Source organism: Triplophysa dalaica, chromosome 5 (genome assembly GCF_015846415.1).
Source record: "Triplophysa dalaica isolate WHDGS20190420 chromosome 5, ASM1584641v1, whole genome shotgun sequence".
Taxonomy (NCBI): domain Eukaryota; kingdom Metazoa; phylum Chordata; class Actinopteri; order Cypriniformes; family Nemacheilidae; genus Triplophysa; species Triplophysa dalaica.
The window spans coordinates 20,855,330-20,878,021 of NC_079546.1; the positions used below are offsets into that span (position 1 = coordinate 20,855,330).

A 22,692-nucleotide genomic window follows, 5' to 3' on the forward strand; every position below is an offset into this window, starting at 1 on the left:
TAGGAGCAAAACTCGAGAGCTTGTTGCTTTGAATTTAAGAATGTGCAAAAGAAAAATCGTAATGTTGAGATTTGCACTCGTGGATAATCGCAAACATTTCTTCAAAATTTGAAGTTGCAGACAAATAGTCACAAATGTGATATTGATTCAGTGCTATAAACATTTACAAATCAACAATTTTTTATATCGAGTCAATGGTTTCTCTCTGCCATCTTGCTGGGCTATTAAGTTGTTAAAAAAATGTTGAGTGTGCAAATACTGTTACATTGAAACTGTAAAAGCCGAACTTTCTGGAAAGAAATCTCTTTAATACCGATTCAAATATTGAAATTGTGTAGTGAAATAAATGGTTGAATTTAAGATTTTAAGACCCCAGCCTGCATGGTTTTGAAAGACTGGCTCACATTTTTATTTCCGCACATTATTTTCACAATTAATCTCGATCCAAAGGACCTTTACAAAAAAAGGAAGTCTCAGGTGGATCAGCGCTGGTTATTTTAAAGTTTTTTATAATTCCTTCTGTTATGCTGCTGATACAGACTGACGCACGTCAATATGCAAATATGGACTCTTTCTATAGAAATACCCAAATGATGTGAGGGGCTGAAGATCAGATAATATAACATAAACACACAGAGAGAGAGAAACAGCAGCAGATTCAGGAGAGAAACACACAAGAGATGAAAGGTAAGAAGTATTCACATTCTCATTCGCGCTAAAATAATTATTTTGATTCTTTTTAAAGTTATTCTTTCGATATGACTCTTTTTAGCATAGTATAGCATGTTAAGTGAAGACTTTAAATATCTGATGTGGTCAATGTGTTTTTTTTCTTCCCCTCAGCAATGGCTCAGACTCTATATTTTAGTCTTCTTTTCATGGGTGAGTTAAATGACATGTTACACATGGTTTGTGTTATGCTATTTAACACATTACGTGTCATTTTAACAAATGATGTGCACATTTGTGTTCCATAAACTAAAGGGACTGCACAAGTTAAATCAATAGTAAAGTTTGTTGTGTGTTGTGCCAGATATAGCCAGTGTTGCCAGAAAGAGCTAAGGGTCTCCTGCCCGACACCGGTCCAGAACCGCAGAGATGCAAACTATTTAAACAATAAACAAACACTTTTTGACGCATTTTGTGCAAGCTTACAATGTGCATATACAATGTAGCTTTGTTTTAGGATGTCTTTTTATACTCAATGCTTAATTGATAATATAGGGTCATTCCGTGACAACTTAACAAGAGGTCCACGGCTCAAATGTTTGATTTTTCAAAATATTTTTACAGAAGTAAGACCAACATCAGTAGTGATGAAAGTCAAGATAATAACTCATTTGTAGAGGGATGTAAAAATTACAAATTTCACATGAAATTTGGAGCCATATTTAAGGGGGTACAAAATGATATGAGGAATATGCCAGCATCATACATCTGCAATAAAATTGTTATGTGTTGCATATTCCATGTAGGTTAGGTGGACTTGAAGTTTGTAATTTGTTCCCTTCTGTTTCCTGTATAGTGCTTTGTATTTATTTTGTTCATTGATTCCCCTTGATTGGTTTCCAAGGTGTGTCTTGTTCCCTTTCTGTCTGTCTCTCGACGTTGTGTCGAACTGACAGATGGGGTTTGTCTTGAGAACCTATCAACTTCGACCAGACTTAGAAAAGGCAAATGAAATTGGCGAATGAAATTTGCATCTCGAACTCTGCCCTGGATATCCGTGTATAAAAGGGAATTGGCGTGCTGCATTCATTCACCTTTTTTTCATGATCGACTTCAGAACTAGCATTTTCTACTACTCTTCTGCTGGATTCTTACAAAATGGCGCAGCCGACTGTCCCTTCCCGCAGCGAATCCCCTGGGTGTCTCGGCAGTTCCAGATGTGTTCGAGTTTTTCCTCTAAATAGCAAAATTCTCCAGCATTCTCCGTTTTCTCGATGCACCCATCTCACAAGGGGGGCTGTTCGGTGATACTGTAGAGCAGCAGTTCTCGACAGTAAAGAAACATACAGAGGCTTCGCATCAAATTCAAGACTCTGCTCCTGGCCTACAAGACCACTACTGGTTCGGCACCACCTTGTCTTAAATCGCTAATGAAGACATATGTACCCGTCAGATCCCTACGCTCTGCAAACGAACGACGTCTTGTGGTGCCATCCCATAAAGGTAAAAAATCTCTCTCACGCACCTTCTCCGGATCTGTTCCACCTATGTGGAATGATCTGCCCATTGCTACAAGATCTGAAGATTCTGTAGCCATCTTTAAGAAACGCCTGAAAACACATCTCTTCCGCCAACATCTGACTGATCTGTTCTGACTCTTTTCTTCTCTCTTCTTTTATCTCTACTCTAAAAAAAAAAAAAAATCCATCGCTGCTTGGTCGATCCGGGACAGTTCCTGCTCCATCCTAACAGCCCACTTATCAGAGTTTCCTCTCTCTCTGTGTGTTTATCACAGCTGCTCTCACCCTCTTCAAGACAGTGTTCGGCAACTTGACGTTGCATCAAGGTGAAACACAATGTCGAGAATATTCAGCAGCCCTCTCAGTCGACAGTGCGTTGTGCTACATCATTGTCAAGCAGGTAATACAGCAGAGCCGATCTCCTCCCCAGATGTTTTTCCACAGCAAGGGATCCGCTCTGCCAGCAATCGAACCACCCCCCGGGAGGTCGATGAAGCAGATTGTACCCCTAGACCCCTGTCTCGCTCCGTGAGAGCCTTACAAGAGCTTCCCAAACCATCACGGTGGCAACAGGATATGATCCGGCTCAGCTACGCGATCCAACTCGCCAGACGCCCGCCCAAAGTTTCGGGGGTCCTCAAAACCTCGGTCAAAGGCAAGGATGCTCCCCTGCTTCGGGCCGGCCGAGGTCGTCACCTCTCTAGTGAAGGAAGCGATCGTGCTCGTTCCTCTCGCCGAGATGTTCAATGGGTTTTACAACCCGTACTTCATCGTCACCAAAAACGGTAGGCGTACCCTTAACAGGCACCTACTTAAGCTGCCGTTCAGGATGCGCACGCAGAATCGCATCCTGGTATCTATCAGATGTCAATATTGGTTCATGACAATCGACCTGAAGGACACTTTCTTTCATGTCTCGATTTCCCTCATCATTGCCCGTTCCAACGGTTCGCTTCGAGGGTTGGCCATATCAGTACAGAGTCCTTCCTTTCGGTCTGTCCCTGTCCCAAAGAGTTTTCACGAAGAGAGGCGTTCGGGTACATAACTATCTCGACAGCTGGATCATCTTGGCACACTCGCGAGAACAGTTGTCTACACACAGGGACCAAGTCCCCCCGGCACCTAGATCGATTGGGAGTCCCCTGTGCTGAGCATCCTCTTTCTCTGTATGGAAATCTGTTTCAGTGACAGTGCGACTGAATAAAGAGCGTCCTGAATCAGCGTTGAAGTGCCTGAAACAATTCAAGCAGTCAGCAGTCCCCCTTAAACAATTCAAGAGGCTCCTGGGACAAATGGCATTCTCGGTGGGGGTGATACCCTGCTTTCCTGTAGCTCAGTGGTAAGAGCATTGCGTTAACAACGCAAGGTCGTGGGTTTGATCCCAAGGGATTGCAAATACCTATGTAAAAATTTATAGGATAATGAAATGGATAAAAGTGTCTGCCAAATGCTTAAATGTAAAAATGTAAATACCCCTTGGGATGATTTACTGAGACCGCTCCAACACTGGCTACAGAGTCGTGCTCAATGGACAGTGTGGCACACTGGCAGCAGGCGTATGGTCATTACGCCTCTCTTGCGACGCATCCTAACCCCTTGGTCTTCAATTATTTTTTTACGGACAGGGGTCCCTCTCTGGCAGGTTACGAGGCCCGTCATGGTGACCACAGACGTCTCCCTGCAGGGGGTGCAGTGTGCAATGGGCATGCAGTGTCGGGGCGATGGACGGGCTGCCTGCGCTGGCGTAAACCATTAAAGTTGTTGGCTTTGCTACCTGCACTGAAGAGGCAGTACAACTGTCGTAGTGTACATCAACCCCACTACGACCCCACTGTCGTAGTGTATATCAAGTGGAATTCGCTCACAGCAGTTAACACGACTCGCCTGACACCGGAGTCACCCAACACCGGACCCCACAGAAGAGGAGCACCCAGAAGTTTGGACACTTTCCCCACTGGCGGTTGCACCTATCACGCTTTCTGCTTAATAAAGCACCCTCCAGTGTTGGTTGTTCTGTGTACGTCCTTTTGCTTCTCTCTCAACAGGGCACCTCGAAACAAGTGGAGCAACCCCGAGAGCACACACCCCTGGAAGAGTCGTTGCCCACGGAACTGACATCCGCAGGAACCTGGAGGTGACTGGCCGGCTGTGATGTCCATCGAGCTTTACCCACAGAAGCCCAGAAGAGGAATCTTTGAGTGGAAGGGAAGCCGGTCACCGCCCTCCTCGACACGGAGGGTTCCGTGAGTGGCTGCAGAATTGCTGGTCCCAAGTCCGGGTAGTGGACGAGGAAGTCCGCCAGCCAGCATCTCACCCCATCCCACACTTCGTGGTCAGGTATGGGTTGCTCTCCTGCACCGCCAGGGGCAGGAGAGCTTCTCGTAGTGGGGAAGAAGGCTCTAATATTTCAGTTAGCGCATGCCCACCCCATGGCCGGTCATTTGGGAGCAGCTAAAAACCATACAGCACATACGAAACGGGTTTAACTGGCTGGCGATCGAAGAAGACATCAAGGGCTACTGTCAGAGCTGCCCGACATGCCAGTGTACATCGCCCCAACGTCTTCCCCCCAGCCCACTAATATCGTTTCCCATTATCGAGGTGCCCTTCGAGCGGATTGAGATGGATCTGGTAGTTCCGCTGCCAAATTCTGCCCGAGGACACGTGCACATTCTGGTCGTCCTAGATTATGCTACACGTTATCTGGAGGCCATTCCTCTCCGCAAGGCAACCGCCAAAGCCATCTCTAAGGAGCTCTTCATGCTGTTCAGCCATGTGTGCATAACATCTGAGATCCTGACTGTCCAGGGAACTTCGTTTATGTCCCGGCTGATGAGCGACATCTGCCACCTCCAGAAGGTGAAACAGCTCCGGACGTCCGTGACCAACTCCAGACCGACGGTCTGGTTAAGAGCTTCAATCAGACCCTGAAGCGGATTCTCCGGCGTAGTTCTCCTACTGGATGTAGCCCACGAGGCTTGGGAACATAAACCAGCCCCACAACGGAGTGTGATCGAGCACGTAAAACTCATGAGGAATCAGATCGATCGAGTGATGCCCCTCATGATGGAACACCTGACCGCCCCGCCCAGCCCTGGGAGTTCCAGCCTGGAGATTGGGTGTGGAACCCAACAACTCAATCACATCAACCTACTGAAGAGATGGATGCTACCCAGGAGCAAGTGGCTACCTACGCTGCCCAGGATCCTTGTCACAAACTCAGAAGACTGAACTGCAATCCCTCAGAGGGGCATCTCCCTCAGTACGGGATCAATAATTAGCATCACCCGGGAAACAGAGGAGATCACACACCTGCCGGTCAACAGCTCATAATGGGAAGTGCTCGCACTAAAAAGGGCGCAAGCAGAGAATACAGGGGAGAGCAGTGTCTGGTAGGAATGCAGACTAACACTACCTATTTTTCTCTCCTAACCAGACTCAAGCGCCTGACGACTGGCAACCCACGCACAATTGCACGAAATGGATAACTAACCCAACATCGGAGCCCACCCAAGAAACAATCTTCTTGTTTGTATGCAATTCTGTGTACATCTCGTTGCTTCTCTCGCCACAGTAACAACAAATGACATCCTCAAATACATCCACAGGTTAATGACATCCACAGGTAAACTAAAACAGGGGTTTACACTCGAAATAATAAAGCATGCCTTAACAACTCACAACTAGATCTGACGTTGCACAAGACAAAATACAGGGTATAAATAGTGTTCGAGGGGATCAGGATTAGGTGGGGGTGCAATCATGGCATGAACGGTGCAAATGATCATGGGGGGGAAGTCTGTGAAGGTGGAGAGACCGGGCAACACAAAAAGGCCGAGGCGAAGCTAATGGCTCGGGTGAACATAGTGAAGGAGTGGACACGGCAGACCGCGACGGAGCTAGAGCGACAAAGGATGGACCTGAAGGGAAGCAGGAGCCTGACAAGGAGAGACGAGGCTTAACCAAAGGATAACGGGCCATGGCTAAGACGAGGGAACCAGGAGACGAGGAGTAGCTGCTTGGTCGTAGAACGAGTTCAAACGGTGAGGGCGGAGACATTGGATACTCAATTTCAGGGGAATTTGTGGCTGGAGATCCTGAGGCTCATCCGACCCAAGGGCTCTGGTGAGCTGAGGGATTTCCGGGTGCAAACAGGCCCAGGGCTGACACACTGGCTGACAAAGCCAGATGGAGGGAGAGTGGGATTTTCTTTCGGACTGGCGAAGGAAAGTTAGCTGCTGTGGGAAGGCTGGGCGGGATCAGCGGCGACGCGGAATCGCTGGGCTGGATCAGCGGGGACAAGGAAGCAATGGGCGGGAACAGCAGGGAAGGGAGCAACCAAAAGCCAATATCATTAGTCCAGTCAAGAAGACCAGAGGCCATTTGCAGCTCAACCTCAGCAACGGAAGTATGGTTGAGCCTTCCCTCAAAGCCCTCGAAGTCCACCAGAACTCCGATGGCGGTGCACGGTGTAGATGGCTCGCGCACCTGGTCAGACACGGCTCATGCTCCAGGCCAAATGCAGGCTCAATCGCTGGGTCGCATGCTGGAGTAGATATCACTGTGGGCTCAGGCTCTCCGTCAGCGATTATGTCTGGTGAGTGCTCCATGCTTTGGGGTTGTGGCTGGCTAGTCTTTGTTTAGAGAGCTGGACTAAAGAGAATTTGAGGTGCGCATCCCGGGTGAGCCGAAACAACCCCACAATTTACAGACGGGACCGGATGGCTACTGTACGCACTCTCATCACTTTCACCAACACAGAATTCACACCCCACCGCAAGGAAGCATAATGAGAGTGAGTAGCTCATCATCCAGTCCTGACAGGGGTCTCTGAAGGGCTCTAGAGTGGATCGTAATTGTTGGTCATATCTTCTGTAACACTTTCAGGCAGAAGGATGATGCCACACACGGAGTAATATGAATGGTTGATTAAAAGGGGGCGCACAGGAGAACGAATGGCAGGTATAAATCTACAGGTAAGTGTTAACAGGTGACATCCATAGGTACATCCATATGTGAGTTATAACAAATAACATAAAATCAATGAATAAACTATAACGGGGGTCGGCACTAGCAATTGATAACATTAAGTTACAATATTAAGTTGTGTTCATTTCTTTAAGAATATATCGACACCACAAAACATGACAAAATCTTTGATAAAAATTTTTAGGTGGTGAAAACTGAGAGAAGAAGAACCACCCACAGTCCAAGTGGCGTGGCGAAGGAATGCGCATGTTCTGTCTTTCCAGTGCTCTTGGTTATTATCATTAACATTATTTTAATGTTCGGCAATATTATCCAACTCCAACAGATAAAGGAAATCTGTGTTGAATTGTATGATTTATATTTGATAATTACGCTTGATAGTAATACTGTGATTTGGGTCAATGTTTGATTCTTCTGCCTTATTCTAAATAATACTCGTTCATCCAATTCTCAGTGTCGTGCCGGCAGTTATACACGGATCTCACAGTCACAAACTCATCAGTCTTGGTCACTGCCAGAGGTTCTATGACTAGTAATGCTCAGATGGCCGTCCCTATGCAACTCAATGCTGAAACATTGAGATCTCTAAAACCTCAGCTGGTGTGCCCCGATGCTCCACATAATACAGGATTTTAGTCCATCACTAACCTGAACGTAGATTTGCGGTAACAAAGTATATAGAGCGATCTTATAGAGTTGATCAACTCAGAATAATATTACTTGACAATTTATTAGTCAGATATATCTTTCATGCCAATTACAAATTAAACAAAACATCAAATCCTCAAAGATTAGCCTACGAGTCCAAAATGCGTACCTGACAGTAATAAAGGCATGGTGTGAAAGAACATGGTGCTGTGTGTTCTAAGGACCCAAACATTTTGCCAGCTTCCTTTAAATACCCAGATCAAAATATCCTTCCTCCACACAACAACAATTTACATTGTAAAGGACTCTGTCCTGGATCTGATCAGGCCACAAATGGGCATGTGCATGAAGACACAACCTCAACAGTGAGCAGAATATCTTTAAACCATCACTCGTTTGTTATGGTCTGCTATTTTGCTGTGGAAATGAGACCATTCTACCAATCGCACTGAGACATTTCAAATGATACAAAACATGCATATGAAGATTATTTTTTCTTATAAGATATGGTATTTATTAAATCCAGTTTATAGGTAAGTTTTGTGGAGCTCTGAAAAATGATAGGGGGAGAAGAGAACAGATGTGAAGGTGTGAGTTTGCAATCATCATTCATTGTTGAATGTCTGTGTTTTGATAAAGAATCAAACTCTCTCTTTCAGCTCTCTGTTCATTATCTAAAGGCATTCAGCGCCACTATCACTATATAAACATTGAGAAGACCTGGACTGAAGCTCAGAAATACTGCAGAGAGAACTACACAGATCTGGCCACAGGCAACAACATCAATGACATGAACGAGCTGAAGAAGACTGTGAATAACAATCCGGAGTATGTCTGGATTGGACTGAAGAGAACAGATGTTTATAAATGGAAGTGGTCTCTGGGTGATCCTGTTAAATATCTTAACTGGGAAATTCAACCATCAAATGGCACAAATTGCGCCGTTATGAGAAATGGAAAATGGCGTCAGCAGGACTGTAATGTGAGGTCACAGTTCATCTGCTACAATGGTGAGTGACAGCAAACCTTCACTTCACAAAACATGATCATAAGACAACAATAATAGACATCACAGTTAAGAAACAGACATAACATGTTCCTAAGTTTATGTTTGACACAGTTACTCTGTGAATGAAACGGACCTTGAAAACGGTCTTTATCATAGCTGAGAACAACACAAAATAATAAAGCAAAGACAACATAGCATATGTCATGACTCGTAGGGAAAACCGAGGGTCGGAGACTCAATTGCAGGAAATCTGTTTATTTGGTACAATCCACAAAGAAAGAAGAGAATCTAGGACTGAGCCACTTAGTGAGGTCGTGGGGAGAAGCCTCTACCCACCGACAGTCACGGTAAGAATCTGAGTATAATCCGAACTGGATCTCTTGAGTCCTCCAGGAGCGAACGCTCTGCGGGGAGGAGTCTCGACCCGCCGGTTGAATCCAGACGTGCCTGCCGTTCTTTAGTAGAGAGGTGCTGGTAGTGGGAGGAGCGGAGATCCGGAGCGCCAGAGAAGTATTGGTAGAAATAATAAAGAGACAAAAACACTGGAGCTGTGACGAATCCGAGAAGCGGAACTATAGAGTAACTAAGACTATATAACAAGACTTTAACAGTGCTAGACACGCTAGACTGAGGCAGTCAGAACTGGCATATAACACGCAACGGTCTGACGCTGAAGGAGAGCACAAGAGGGATTTAAATAGAGGTGAACTATCAGCGGGAAATAATAATAAGACCGTAAATAATGAGAAACCAGGGGAGAGTACTAATGGGAACAAGGTACAGGAGTTTGGGTGATGAGGTGATGAAAACCCGGTGAGGGGAAAGCCTGATGGGGAGACACCACACACGTGGAGGATAACAGAACGATTCTCCACGAGAAGACAAAACAAAACACACAAGACCATGACAAAGACTGGGATCCTGACAGCATATCTTAGTTCTGTGGAACAGCAAAAACAATGTTACTCACATATTGATCCAAATCAACCTTGGGATATATTTTTAGACCAGAGGTCCTCAACCAAATTTATTGAGATCCACTTTCGTGCAGAGTTTAGCTGGGGTAGAACCGCCACTACCCAGCTGGGAAGGAAGGCCTTTCTGCATAGCGTTCACATGTTCTCTTTGTCAGCGTGGGTTTACTCCGAGTACTCCGGTTTTCTCCAGCCTAAAGACATGCAGGCTAGGTTAACAGAAAAATGTTAATTGTCCCTCCCCCAACACATGTGAATCATCTTGTGTATAAATCAACTGGTTCTTGCCATAAATATAGACATAGATGCTTGACTGGAGTTAAAATATGAATAACTGAATAGAACTGCCACTGCATTTAACTGTCACCATTGTTGAGATTAATATTCAGATTCTTGATGTCTGTGTGTGTGTGTGTGTGTGTGTCTTAACTAGAACTTTAGAAATGGAGTTTTCATTAATTTAAATGTTTTGTTAAGTGACAAATCCTTCAGACATTACCTACATGCAACTATTTTAGTAATTGTATTGCAGTATCGTTTGAGTATGAGCAACATTGCGTTTATTGGGTACAAAGTATATTGGGAACTACTTTCTTCCGCCACTAATTCCAGCCCAACATAACAGTTTAACCAACCTCATTTACCAATTTCACGGCACTTCTTTTAAATTTGCGCTGTGCTGCTTTAATGAAGTTATTAGTGAGAAATAATAAGTCAGGAGATGTCTGTGAATCAAAGAAATAGGCTTTAAAAGGACAGTCACAGAGAATGCATTATTTCAATTGCACTGCACCACTTTCCATTGTTTTTTAATGTAAAAACGCGCTTGTTAACTGTAGCATGTTCTCTAACTCTGTCTGTTGCATACCCCCACCTACTGTAACAGCTGTGAATTGCTCTGAGAGACAGGCCAAATGTGTATCTGTATGTGTTAATAGTTTCTTTAGTCTGACTTTGCTTGGGCAGCAGAGTAATACTGTCATGATTCCGCCATCATGTCATGTTTATTCTTGGTGTTGCAGAGTCATGGCATAGCCTTAGATTTTGTGTGGAGGTAGAGATAGTGAACCTATCGGGTTCCATCAGTGTGTCATCCCCTACACCTGTTCCCTTGTTAATTATTTTTTGTCTGTCTCCCTATAAAATCTTAAGGCTATTGTCCTGTGCTAATGTGTTTTACGTGTTTTCCGGTACTCCATGAAGGACGTTTCGTCTCTGTATGCCTTAAGGAATTATGGTCAAGATATTGGTATGGTTAAACCCCTTAAAACTGCTGCCTGCAATAGGTTCTTGCAGTGTTTCATGACAGATACGAATAGTGAAGTGGTTTCCCTGATGATACTGGTGGAATATCACACGGCTCTCAGCCAATCAGATTCGAGAACCAGAAAGAACTGTTGATTATGTATATTCAGTCACAACATTTGCAGTTATAGTTTATAGTCTGTAGCTTTGAACGAGAGGGGCTCACATTCTCTATTGAGAAATTGACATGCTTTCTTGTTCGGTCAGCAAATCCTCGTCCACAAAAGGGATGTCTGATTCATTTATCCGATAAATTGCTGGTTCAATGAGGGGGTTCTTTCAGGATTGTCGCACTTAGGACATACGAGGAAACACTGAACTCACTGAGAAAGACACTGCTATAACTATATTTCGTTGTAATGAATAAGCTTTACAGAAATGATGTCGATCACAAGGGCCAGAAATACATTTGGCGGAAGGTGTCCCGGTCTTCCGGGCGCTGAGCCACCAGGTACCAGAGCTTTGATTTTTCAACGTTTAATCTACTAGGCCTCGCATTGACTCGACATCCAACTAATCCTGGCTCGTTCTGTAAGTCTTAATGTTGGTTTGTCGATCCGAAAAAAGTGCTTTTTCTCTGGACCCAGAGTTCTCGGCATCCCCCTTGGGACTTTAACTACGGCCGCCAAGGTCGCAGCGGGACGAATCCGGGCACATCGGAAAGGTCACCTCCCGGCCTCCTTTTATGTTTCAATTTACATACAGCAACAGCACATATTTGTTGTTTCTTTGACATTTTAGTGGCTGGTGTCTAGATCTGCTCTTGCCTAAAAATGAGGGACAGCATGTCTCTGGAGGATAGTGGAATTTGGCGCTCATACGGCGGAGTCTGTGAGCGGTCATGGGCGGGAGTAAATCAATGTGTCATCAGATTGTTAGGGGATCCCAACAGCCTGTTTTTGTCACTGTTGTAGTTTAAATAAGATTACAAAAAGAAGAATAGATGGATTTGTATAATAACAGGGTCGTTCTGCACACACGCCGCCTACTCCATTTCTGGTAGATAAACATTTAAAAGTGCATTTTCTGGGATTGCGTCCCTGCAAAAATGTATCCGTCATGTTTATACGTATATGTCTGACATCCACGACACTCCTCCCATCCATTCTTTGATTGGGCGTTCGCAATGACTTCTGGGTTGTAAGTTGTGTGGAGCCTGCTTAGCTAAAAGATGGCGGACATGTAGTGCATGCGGTAAATCAAAATAAGTCATACGTCTGTGTTTTGTTGAGAATCGGCGTGTACGTTCATTATGTACAAAACGCGAAAGAGATTAATGTGATGCGTGCTCATGCTGTGGTTCCATCCCACTCTCCCCACTAGTCCCACCACGGCTCGTGTTTTTCTGGAACTAATCGTACAACTCTTCGAAGATATGACATATGCAATACTACTGTAAAGGCACTCAAGATTAATATGAGATTGGCAAAAACAGCCAGTGATTCTTGATCTTTAATCATTTTTTCACAATGGATAAAACCAAAGAATATATTTCTGATCCACAATATAGTTCTGTTTAGCTACACAAAATACGAAATGGCATTTAAGGAAATAGTTAAAACATAACCAAAATCTAATTTCCAACATCAGGGCAATTATCAATAAATTATAATAAATAAAAGAGAACTGCACCTCCATCAGCACAAGTTGTCTGGGACATTGTTCAAGAAACGAATCTTCTGCTCTCATGCAAAAAGATTCCCCATCTCGGGAGGGCCGTAGCCACTGCCATAGCCGGATGGCCGATTCAGACATCCGGAGGCTGAGATTAATTTCATGATAATTTCATTGGCTTTTTCTAAAAGTAGTCAGAGTTGATAGTTTCTCAAGGGTTTCTCAAGTTCCCCACAACCCACACAATGTCGAGAGACCAACAGAAAGGGAACTGATACCTAACACCTACAAAACAGTATACATGGGTAAAATGTAAGTATATTTTCTATATACTTTATATAGTAAGTATATTACTAAAGATCTGCAAGTAGTGTACCTGTAGGTGTGATATTTGATACTGCTTGGGCCTAATATACTTTCAGTGTAACAGTACAGGTATAAGTTCTAGTTTTTGTTTGTACAGCAACTAAAGTATACACGAACTTAAAGACATACTTATAGTTTGCAAGTTAAGTAGCACACCTTATTTTTAAGTTTTTGAAAATACAATATGGGTCCACTGTTACTAAATCAGTTCAGTATTTTTATACTGCAGGCATATTTGTGGATTTTCTACAAGTAAACCTAAACTCACATTTACTATTTATATATTTTGTCTGCACTTAAGTATACAGTGCATCCAGAAAGTGTTCACAGCGCCTCACCTTTTCCACAGGTCTGATAGAAAGGAAGCATGGTGATGAAAATGGTTGATTTGTCCATGTTAATGGCATTGAATCAATATCACTTTGCACCCCCAGTTAATGTTGAAAAAATGTTGACATTTCAACAAACAAACATTATTGTGATCAGTGTTTTCTTAAGTTGAGCTTGTATATTTTACATGGCTGACTGATGCTACAGTAGCTAATAATATAGCACTTTATTTTGAGGATTCAATGAAAAGATTGAGTTAACTCAAAGAGTTACCATTTCAAGCCAGCTTTACACGACACAACCGTTTTAAGTGAGAATTCCGATAAATTGCATTCATTCAAATGAATTGTTTAAATAAAATAAACGGCAAGAAAAGTAACGATTTCAGGAACAGCGTCAGCCTCATCACCCCTCAACTTTCAGCAACTTCCGAATCACAAAAAAGCACTGCTTAAGACTCTCACGAGAAAATAATTTCTCAAGATTCGCATTGCACATTCTATAAGTGTACTAAGAATGAATAAAAATCATGAGACTTGAATCTTTATTTTCTTCAACAGACAGCAGTAAATCATACATCATTAATACTTCTAGTACAACATGGAGTGAAGCTCAGAGTTTCTGCAGACAGTATCATACTGATCTGACCAGTGTGAGGAACCAGACTGACAATCAACTGATCCACAACATCATTAATGATCCTCACACATCTGTCTGGATTGGTCTGTTCAATGACTCGTGGGTGTGGTCAGATAACACTGACTCCGCCTTCAGATACTGGGACTCTGGTCAACCTGATAATCAAGGTGGTTCTGAAAATTGTATAATGGCCAAAGTGAATAATGAGGGGAAATGGCATGATGTATCTTGCAGTGTCTCTCGCACTTTTGTGTGTCATGAAGGTGAGTTAATAAAAGTCAATGTGTGTGTTTGACTACAGAAGTTTCTTCATGATGAAACTGATCTCAGTTCAGTCTCAGTGTTTGTGTTTTGTTCTCATGTTCAGTTGTTTGTGTTTATTGTGTGTTCAGATGAGCTGATATTGATCCAGAAGAATCTGAGCTGGACTGAAGCTGTGAGATACTGCAGAGAGAATCATGTGGATCTGGTTTCAGTTGATTCAGAGAAGATTCAGCTCATGGTGACTGAAGTTCTTCATCAGGCCTCGACTGCTGAGGTGTGGATGGGGTTACACTATTACTGTCTCATGAATCTCTGGATCTGGGTACGAGGAGAGGTCATCTGCTATCAGAATTGGGCTCCAGGGGTTCAGATTCAACTGAATCACTGCAGCGGTGAACACAGAGCTGGAGCGGTTCAGTCTGGAGGAGATCATCGCTGGATCAGCCTTCCTCGATCTCAAAAACTCAACTTCATATGCACCACATTAAAAGAATAAGATGTGTCTATTACTTCCTGCAATAGAGAACTTTCAATTTTTCTTGTTGATTTTCTATATGTCAAAAATCATAAAAATATTAAGTAAAGATCGTGTTCCAAGAAATTATTTTGTAAATTTCCTACCTTAAATATATAAAACCTATACGGGGTGATATGGCTGCTCTTCTGAACAGGGGCGCATCTAGGACATAAAACCATAAGGGGCTGAGGCTAAAACATTAGGGGCTAATGTAGGGAATTTGGATTAGACTGTAAGGGGTATTTTTTCAAAGAAAATGAGGTTTGCATGAAATTTTTTATGCAATATAGTTTATTAGTGTAACAAATCTCAATAAAATGGAAGGAAGGAGGCGGGAACCGGAAGACATTTCATACATTTAATAAATGAATATAACAGCCGGCGGCCCCTCACGGACGACCGCCGGCGAACAAAACATGAACATAAATATAAATACAAACATAAGTTCGGGCCCGGTCCTCTCTCTCTTCTCTTCTCCTTTGTCGTGCCTTAAATGCGTCTCCTCGCCAATTACTAGAACAAGAAGCAGGTGATTTCACTCTAGCGTTGATCTGCTTACTCACCGTCATACTCCCGATACGCCCCTCTGCCGCAGACCGCGCTAGGCCACGCCCCCCTTTCCACATACCCCCACCGCCCGACTCAGGCCGAGGCCCCATCCGGCCTGTAGCCTCGTCCCCCCCCCTCCGGGAGAGAAAGTCGGCCACCGCCATCTGAGTCCCCGGCCTGTGGATCACCTGGAACTTGAATGGTTGCAAAGCAAGGTACCAACGAGTGATCCGCGCGTTGGTGTCCTTCATACGGTGGAGCCATTGGAGGGGCACGTGGTCCGAACAGAGCGTGAACTCCCTCCCCAGGAGATAATACCGGAGGGTGAGGACCGCCCAGCGGATCGCCAAACACTCCTTCTCTATGGTGCTGTACCTCATCTCCGCCCGTGACAGTTTGCGGCTGATGTACAGCACCGGACGATCCTCCCCCTCTATCTCCTGGGACAGGACAGCGCCCACGCCCCTGTCCGAAGCATCAGTCTGCAACAGAAAAGGGAGTGAAAAATCGGGAGCGTGCAATAACGGTCCGCCACACAGAGCAGCCTTCACTTGGGTAAACCCCTGCTGACACTGCTCCGTCCATTGGACGGTATCTGGTTCCCCCTTTTTAGTGAGGTCAGTCAGCGGGCTGGTGAGGTCCGAATAATTGGGCACAAACCGTCTATAATATCCCGCCAGCCCCAGGAACTGCCTCACCTCCTTTTTGGTCTTGGGTCTCGGGGCGGTGGCAATAGCTGCTGTCTTATCAATTTGGGGACACACCTCCCCGTGACCCAAGTGGAAGCCCAGATACCTTACCTCTACTCGCCCAACCGCACACTTCTTCGGGTTAGCCGTCAGCCCCGCCCTCCTCAGCGAACTCAGGACCGCTCTCCAGTGCTGCATATGCTGCTGCCAATCATTACTGTATATGATGATGTCATCGAGATAGGCTGCGGCATATGCCGCGTGAGGTCTGAGGATACGATCCATGAGACGCTGAAATGTTGCCGGGCTCCGAATAAGCCGAACGGAAGCGTGACGAATTGGTGTAAACCGAACGGCGTAGTAAAGGCTGTTTTCTCTTTGGATAATGGAGATAGGGGGATCTGCCAATATCCTTTCGTCAGATCCAATGTCGAATAAAAACGAGCCGTACCTAGCCGGTCAAGTAATTCGTCAATTCGAGGCATTGGATAGGCGTCGAACTTCGACACCGCATTCACCTTGCGATAGTCCACACAGAACCGGACCGAGCCGTCGGTCTTTGGTACTAAAACTATCGGGCTCGCCCAGTCACTTTTGGACTCTTCTATTACCCCCATGTCCAGCATAGCCTCTAATTCCTTCTGAACCACAATTTTTTTGTGTTCAGGTAACCTATATGGGCGACTGCGTACTACGGCACCCGGTATTGTCTCAATATGGTGCTCTATGAGATTCGTGCGGCCGGGCAGGGGCGAAAAAACATCTGAAAACTCCGTTTGCAACTTCGCAACATCCGTGAGCTGGGAGGATGAGAGAAGATCTCCGCCTGGTGCCAGAGCGAGTGATTGCACCTTGGTGTTCGTCTCTGGCCCGAGATCATCTACTCTAGTTACTGTCGTCGCCAGCATCACGGTGTTCGCCTCACTCCATTTTTTTAGGAGGTTGAGGTGATAAATTTGATGTGCCCCGCTCCTGTCCGACCGTACTACCTCATAATTGAGATCTCCTATTCGTCGTGTGACCTCAAACGGCCCTTGCCACTTGGCGAGTAGTTTAGAACTGGACGTGGGGAGTAATACAAGCACTTTCTCTCCCGGTGAAAATTTACGTAGTCTGGCTCCCCTGTTATAATGCCGGCTTTGTCGTTCCTGTGCCTGTAACAAATTCTCCATAGAGAGCCGCCCCAGTGTATGGAGTTTTGTTCGCAGGTCCAGGACATACTGAATTAGATTTTTGCTCGCGGAAGGTCCGTCCTCCCAAGCCTCTCTTAGGACGTCTAAAACCCCGCGGGGTTGACGACCATAGAGAAGCTCAAAGGGGGAAAACCCCGTGGAGGCTTGGGGAACCTCGCGGACGGCAAATAACAGGGGTTCCAGCCACTTATCCCAATTTTTGGCGTCTTCGTGTACGAATTTCCGGATCATGGATTTTAATGTGCGATTAAAACGTTCGACCAACCCGTCCGTTTGTGGGTGATAGACGCTGGTCCGAATCGTCTTAATGCCCAATAATCCGTACAATTCGCAGAGTGTCCGTGACATAAACGCCGTGCCTTGATCTGTGAGAATCTCCTTAGGGATCCCCACACGGGAGATTAAACGAAACAGGGCGTCCGCAACACTGGTTGCTGAGATACTGCGTAACGCCACTGCCTCAGGGTATCGGGTTGCATAATCAACGATGACCAATGCAAATCGATGCCCTCGTGTGGATCGCTCTAACGGCCCGATCAGGTCCATACCAATTCTTTCGAAGGGGACCTGAATAAGTGGAAGTGGGCATAATGGCGCCCTGGGAGTGGCCGGTGGGTTTACCAACTGGCATTCAGGACAAGACGCGCACCACCTACGCACGTTCTCATGAATGCCCGGCCAAAAAAAACGGGTCGTTAGGCGATTTACAGTTGCAGCTTGACCTAGGTGCCCTGCCATCGGATTACAATGAGCCGCCTGGAAAAGCATTTCACGACGGCTTTTGGGTATGACTAATTGGGTTGTATCTTGTTTTGACTGAGTGTCCTGGGTCACTCGATACAACCTGTCTTTCAAAATAGCGAAATACGGGTAGGATAGGGTCTGCGCAGGTTGGAGAAGCTGTCCGTCGATTGTACGGACCTGTTCAAACGCATGTTTGAGCGTCTCATCCTGAGACTGTTCCAGAGGAAAATCATCGCCCTGAGAGAGGTTTCTCCTGTCCACCGGGCTCCGTTCCTCTGAAACTGTCATCAGAGGTCCCGGTTCAACTTCTCCGACCTGAGCGACCGCTCCTCCCCGCCGCACTTGGTTACGCCCAGAAACATCCGCACATAAATGTCCCATTAATATTGAAAACAATGGCCAATTCGTCCCCAAAATTAGCGGATGTCGGAGGTGCTCATTAACAGCCACCTCTATCCTATGTTTTTGTCCCCGAAATTTTATGGTCAGCGGCACCAAAGGATAGTTCACGATATCCCCATGTACACACCTTACCTTAACCCCGCGGCTCGTATCCATTGCCCCGAATTGCATCAGGCTTTGGTGGATTGAGGTTTGGTTACATCCTGAATCAACCAAAGCCTGATATGTACCCCCCCTTATACTCACAGGTATCTGGTACAACCCGTCCTGACCGAGGGCAGCCTGAGGGTTGTCGGGCACCCTGATCATCATCCCGACCTCCATCATATGACAGCGGTCGACAGAATGTCCGGGGTCCCCACAACGCCAACAGGCCGGCCCAGGAGTCCCCGCCGCCCCAGCGGCAGGAAGCAGACCCCCGAATTGGCGAGGAGAGGCTGAAGGAAGGGAAGAGGCATGGGCATTGTTGCCCGGACGGTGATAGGATCCCTCAGGGGACCTCGCAGCGCCGTTAGGTCCCGCCTCCTGCGAGAACCGTGTTCGCGGCGCGGGCCGCGGGTAGAAATTCCCCCGAGACCTAGGAAAGGGAACAGGTCTCGTAGAGAGAGAAGAGACAGAAGGGAGAGAGGGAGAGAGCGATGGTAGGGCTACGCCGGGCCCGGGGCACGCCACCAGCTGGTCCTCCGCCAATTGGATCGCCTGGGCCAGCATCGTCGGGCGGTGACATTGGACCCATTGGGAGGTTTTCCTGGGTAACCTCGCCACAAACTGCTCCAACGTCACCTGGTCGATGATGGTCTCGACGGTGCTAGCGTCGGTCATCAGCCATCTGCGGCAGGCATCCCGGAGCTGGTGAGCAAAGGAAAAAGGCTGTGTCCGATCCCCGAACTCCAGAGACCGGAACCGCTTCCGATGCTGCTCAGGACTCCGACACACTCGCTCGAGAATAGCCTTTTTGAGGTCCGCATACCTCAGCAGGTTCTCGATGGGGAGTTGCTGGGCGGCCATCTGGGCTTCTCCGGACAGGAGCGGGATGAGACGGGCAGCCCATGCGTCCTGCTGCCAACCTGACAGCTCTGCGGACCTCTCGAACAGCTCGAGGAAGGCTTCCGGCTCGTCCTGGGCTCCCATCTTGTGCAGCGGTATCGTCGGGGATCCAGTTGGTAGGGGACTGCCTTGCTCCTGGCCCAACCAGCTCCGGAACGCATCACGGTCCTCCTGTTGGGTTTTTACGAGAGACTGGAACCGTCTCTCTTGGTCTTCTCGCAGTGCCAACAGGGCCTGATGATGTTCCTGATGGAGGCCGGCAAGAGAGCTGATGACCTCCGCGAACGGCGATCCTGAGGGGGGACTCTGCATTTTGGAGGCGGTCCTTCCTTTCTCCCGGGTCTCGGCACCACTGTAACAAGGTTCAGGCTTGCGGAAGAAAGGAGGCGGAGTCGGCGTCGCTGGGAAAGCGTAAGAATCGGTTTTTATTTACTACAATACTTCCGGGTTGTAGACCCGCTCACTCAATAACACAATCTCTCTGGTTGTGACGAATCTTTCCTTTCTCTCGGACACTCCTAGACACCTTGTCTCTCTCGGTCCGTCGATGTGTGCTTTCCCAGCCTGGTTTCTCTCTCTCTTCTCTTCTCCTTTGTCGTGCCTTAAATGCGTCTCCTCGCCAATTACTAGAACAAGAAGCAGGTGATTTCACTCTAGCGTTGATCTGCTTACTCACCGTCATACTCCCGATACGCCCCTCTGCCGCAGACCGCGCTAGGCCACGCCCCCCTTTCCACAATTAGCAAACAGAAAATAACCCCATGAATTTAATTGTATTCTTCTCCAGGAAAATAAGCTTTGCGTTAACACATGCAATATATTATAAAACACAAAATGATCATATGTCACTTTATACATCTGACCCATTGATGTCTATGTCTATACTTATGTCTACTGTACTTCATTCTCTTGTGGACTTTTCAAAGTTCTTTATGATTATTTTCTCCTTGTATTTTTCCTGTTTGTTTTTTTTGATGGTGGAATCATCACAGAGTATCTTCGAGACTTGACTTGAGCAAAAAAAGCATATGGTGATGTTTGTTATGCGTTACTGCTTTCACTTTATGAGCTGGGCGATTATAATGCATGAAATTATTAGTCAGTTCCTTAAGGATTTTTCCTACTTTGTAAATTTAATGTTTTTTTACAACTTTAATAACTTAAATACTTAAAGTTTATCTATGAATAGAAATACTTAATATATATAATTGATCATGCTTAACCTAATATAAATAAAAAAATTAAGGTTTTGAAGTACATTTTTAAAGGTCTTATGAAATGGCTTTGTTTATGTTTTATACTGTTATATGAAGTCTATTAATGATTTTTGTGTGGTTTTTAGATTCAAAAACAAAAAAATCAATTATTAAAATGATATTTTCTACACTGGTTTTGAGGCCACTTCTACAAACGCTCGGTTTTAATGGGCGTGCCGCATTGAAGACTTTAAAAGGAAACGTCTACTGCTTTGATTTGATAGCAGTTTGCGTAGTTGGAGCCTTCTGTGAATTTGGTTAAAGACGGACCGTTAGGTTACACATAAGCACCATTTACAGTTCTTGTACGGCATTTGTATTATCTGGAGACCTCCTGTGATTTATAAATGACCTACACACATCAGTATTTCATGTGACGCATTCGGACGGTAGTTTATTGATTCTGTCACAGCAGGCTCTAAGGCGTGACAAAGAAGGAAACTACACGCTGGATAATAGTAAAAAATAATGAATTTAACAACATAAGATTAACAAGTAATTGAACATAAGCCAAAGAAACAAACAAACATGAAGCTATTGGCACCCCGGAAGCATGATAACTCCGGAAGTACCCACAGCGGCAACTGGAGACCACTTAAGAGAGCGTCATCCTCAGCCTCATCCAGGTGTAACCACTTCTGGAAATTAGGTCTTCAAGTGAGCCTTCCTACAAACCAAACAAACCTGCTCACAGACATACCAAAACAAATACATAACGTAATGAAATGAAATACGTAACAGTTCTTCGCTGCTACTAATATAGCATGTCCCAGGCATATCTTCAGGAGGCCCAACAACGCTAAATGTAACGTCATCACAACGAATATGGGAATCACAAAGTTACGTTGCTGGAACGTTATAATGATACGTCGTGGCAACGACTATGGTGCTGTCCAAGTACGTCGTGACAATGTAACTGTGATAGCTGGGTGTATACCATAATGGTGACCTAGAAATCAACAGTTCTTGATGATGTTTTCTTGAGTGATTTTGTTTGTTAACAGCAGGAGTTCATCAATTATTATCAATTATCACTTAATGAATCACTTCATTATCTCTTTATATTCATTTACATTTACATTTTACATTTTAGGCATTTGGCAGACGCTTTTATCCAAAGCGACTTGCATTGCTTTATCCTATACATTTTACATAGGTATTTGCAATCCCCTGGGATCGAACCCACGTTGTTAACGCAATGCTCTTACCACTGAGCTACAAGAAAGCTGTAACACTGTTTCAGTGTTACTTTTAACACCCTATAGTGCGGACACATATAGACACCCAACAGTGTTCATTTAACACTTGCCAATTTACTGTGTAGGAATTACATTATTCTCAGGAAAAAGGTCTTTAAACCTTTTCAGATGCAGTTCAATTATTGTTTTCAGTCTTAAAATACAAAAAGTTTCTTGACTATCTCAATTAAGTCCAAAACAAACTAAACATATTATTTTTTCTCTATAATGTTTTAAACAAGAGAAATGATAGTCGACAGTTTTAGCATCTGACAAGAGGATTGTTTAAGTTTGTTGACATTACATTCCAAAGCATTGACGCTAATTTGACATGGTTTGTCTCTAACATCTACTTGTGAAAAAGGAAAACACTGCATTGCTGAATTGATCATGTCCAACTCCGTCTTTCCAGAAAGAACAAGGTATTTTTTAATTGACATTTCACAATTTTACAGATTGAATAAAATGAAAAGTAAACATATTACTCGCACATCCCTTGTCCCCGGCTCTGACAGAGCGTTATTTCTGAAGCACTATTGTCTATGCTGAAAGAGGATTCATGTAATGACGGTAATGTATTAAAAGCACAACTAAAGCAAGCACTGTTCACAATAGTAGTGTTTTAATTAATCTTCAGCATTAATTGCAGATCCAAATTAATGATGCAATGCAATTACGATCCAGTGGTGTCAGAAAGTGATACTTATTTCATCACTATGCATTCACATAT

The 22,692-nt window shown here is 45.0% G+C and overlaps 1 protein-coding gene across 1 annotated transcript; it reads left to right on the forward strand.

Annotated features, from left to right (window-relative positions):
• The first annotated feature begins 629 nt into the window (after positions 1-629).
• LOC130420295 (macrophage mannose receptor 1-like) lies at positions 630-14,826 on the forward strand. The gene is made up of 5 exons (XM_056747468.1): positions 630-687; positions 844-882; positions 8,486-8,836; positions 13,985-14,326; positions 14,456-14,826. Exons 1-5 carry the CDS (start codon positions 681-683, stop codon positions 14,821-14,823), a joined length of 1,107 nt encoding a protein of 368 aa, XP_056603446.1. The 5' UTR covers positions 630-680; the 3' UTR covers positions 14,824-14,826.
• The last annotated feature ends 7,866 nt before the right edge of the window (positions 14,827-22,692 follow it).

Coding starts and splice junctions, on each gene's coding strand:
- LOC130420295 (XM_056747468.1), top strand. Junction 883..8,485: donor TTTTAGTCTTCTTTTCATGG/GTGAGTTAAATG, acceptor TCTCTCTTTCAG/CTCTCTGTTCATTATCTAAA. Junction 14,327..14,455: donor CACTTTTGTGTGTCATGAAG/GTGAGTTAATAA, acceptor TTGTGTGTTCAG/ATGAGCTGATATTGATCCAG.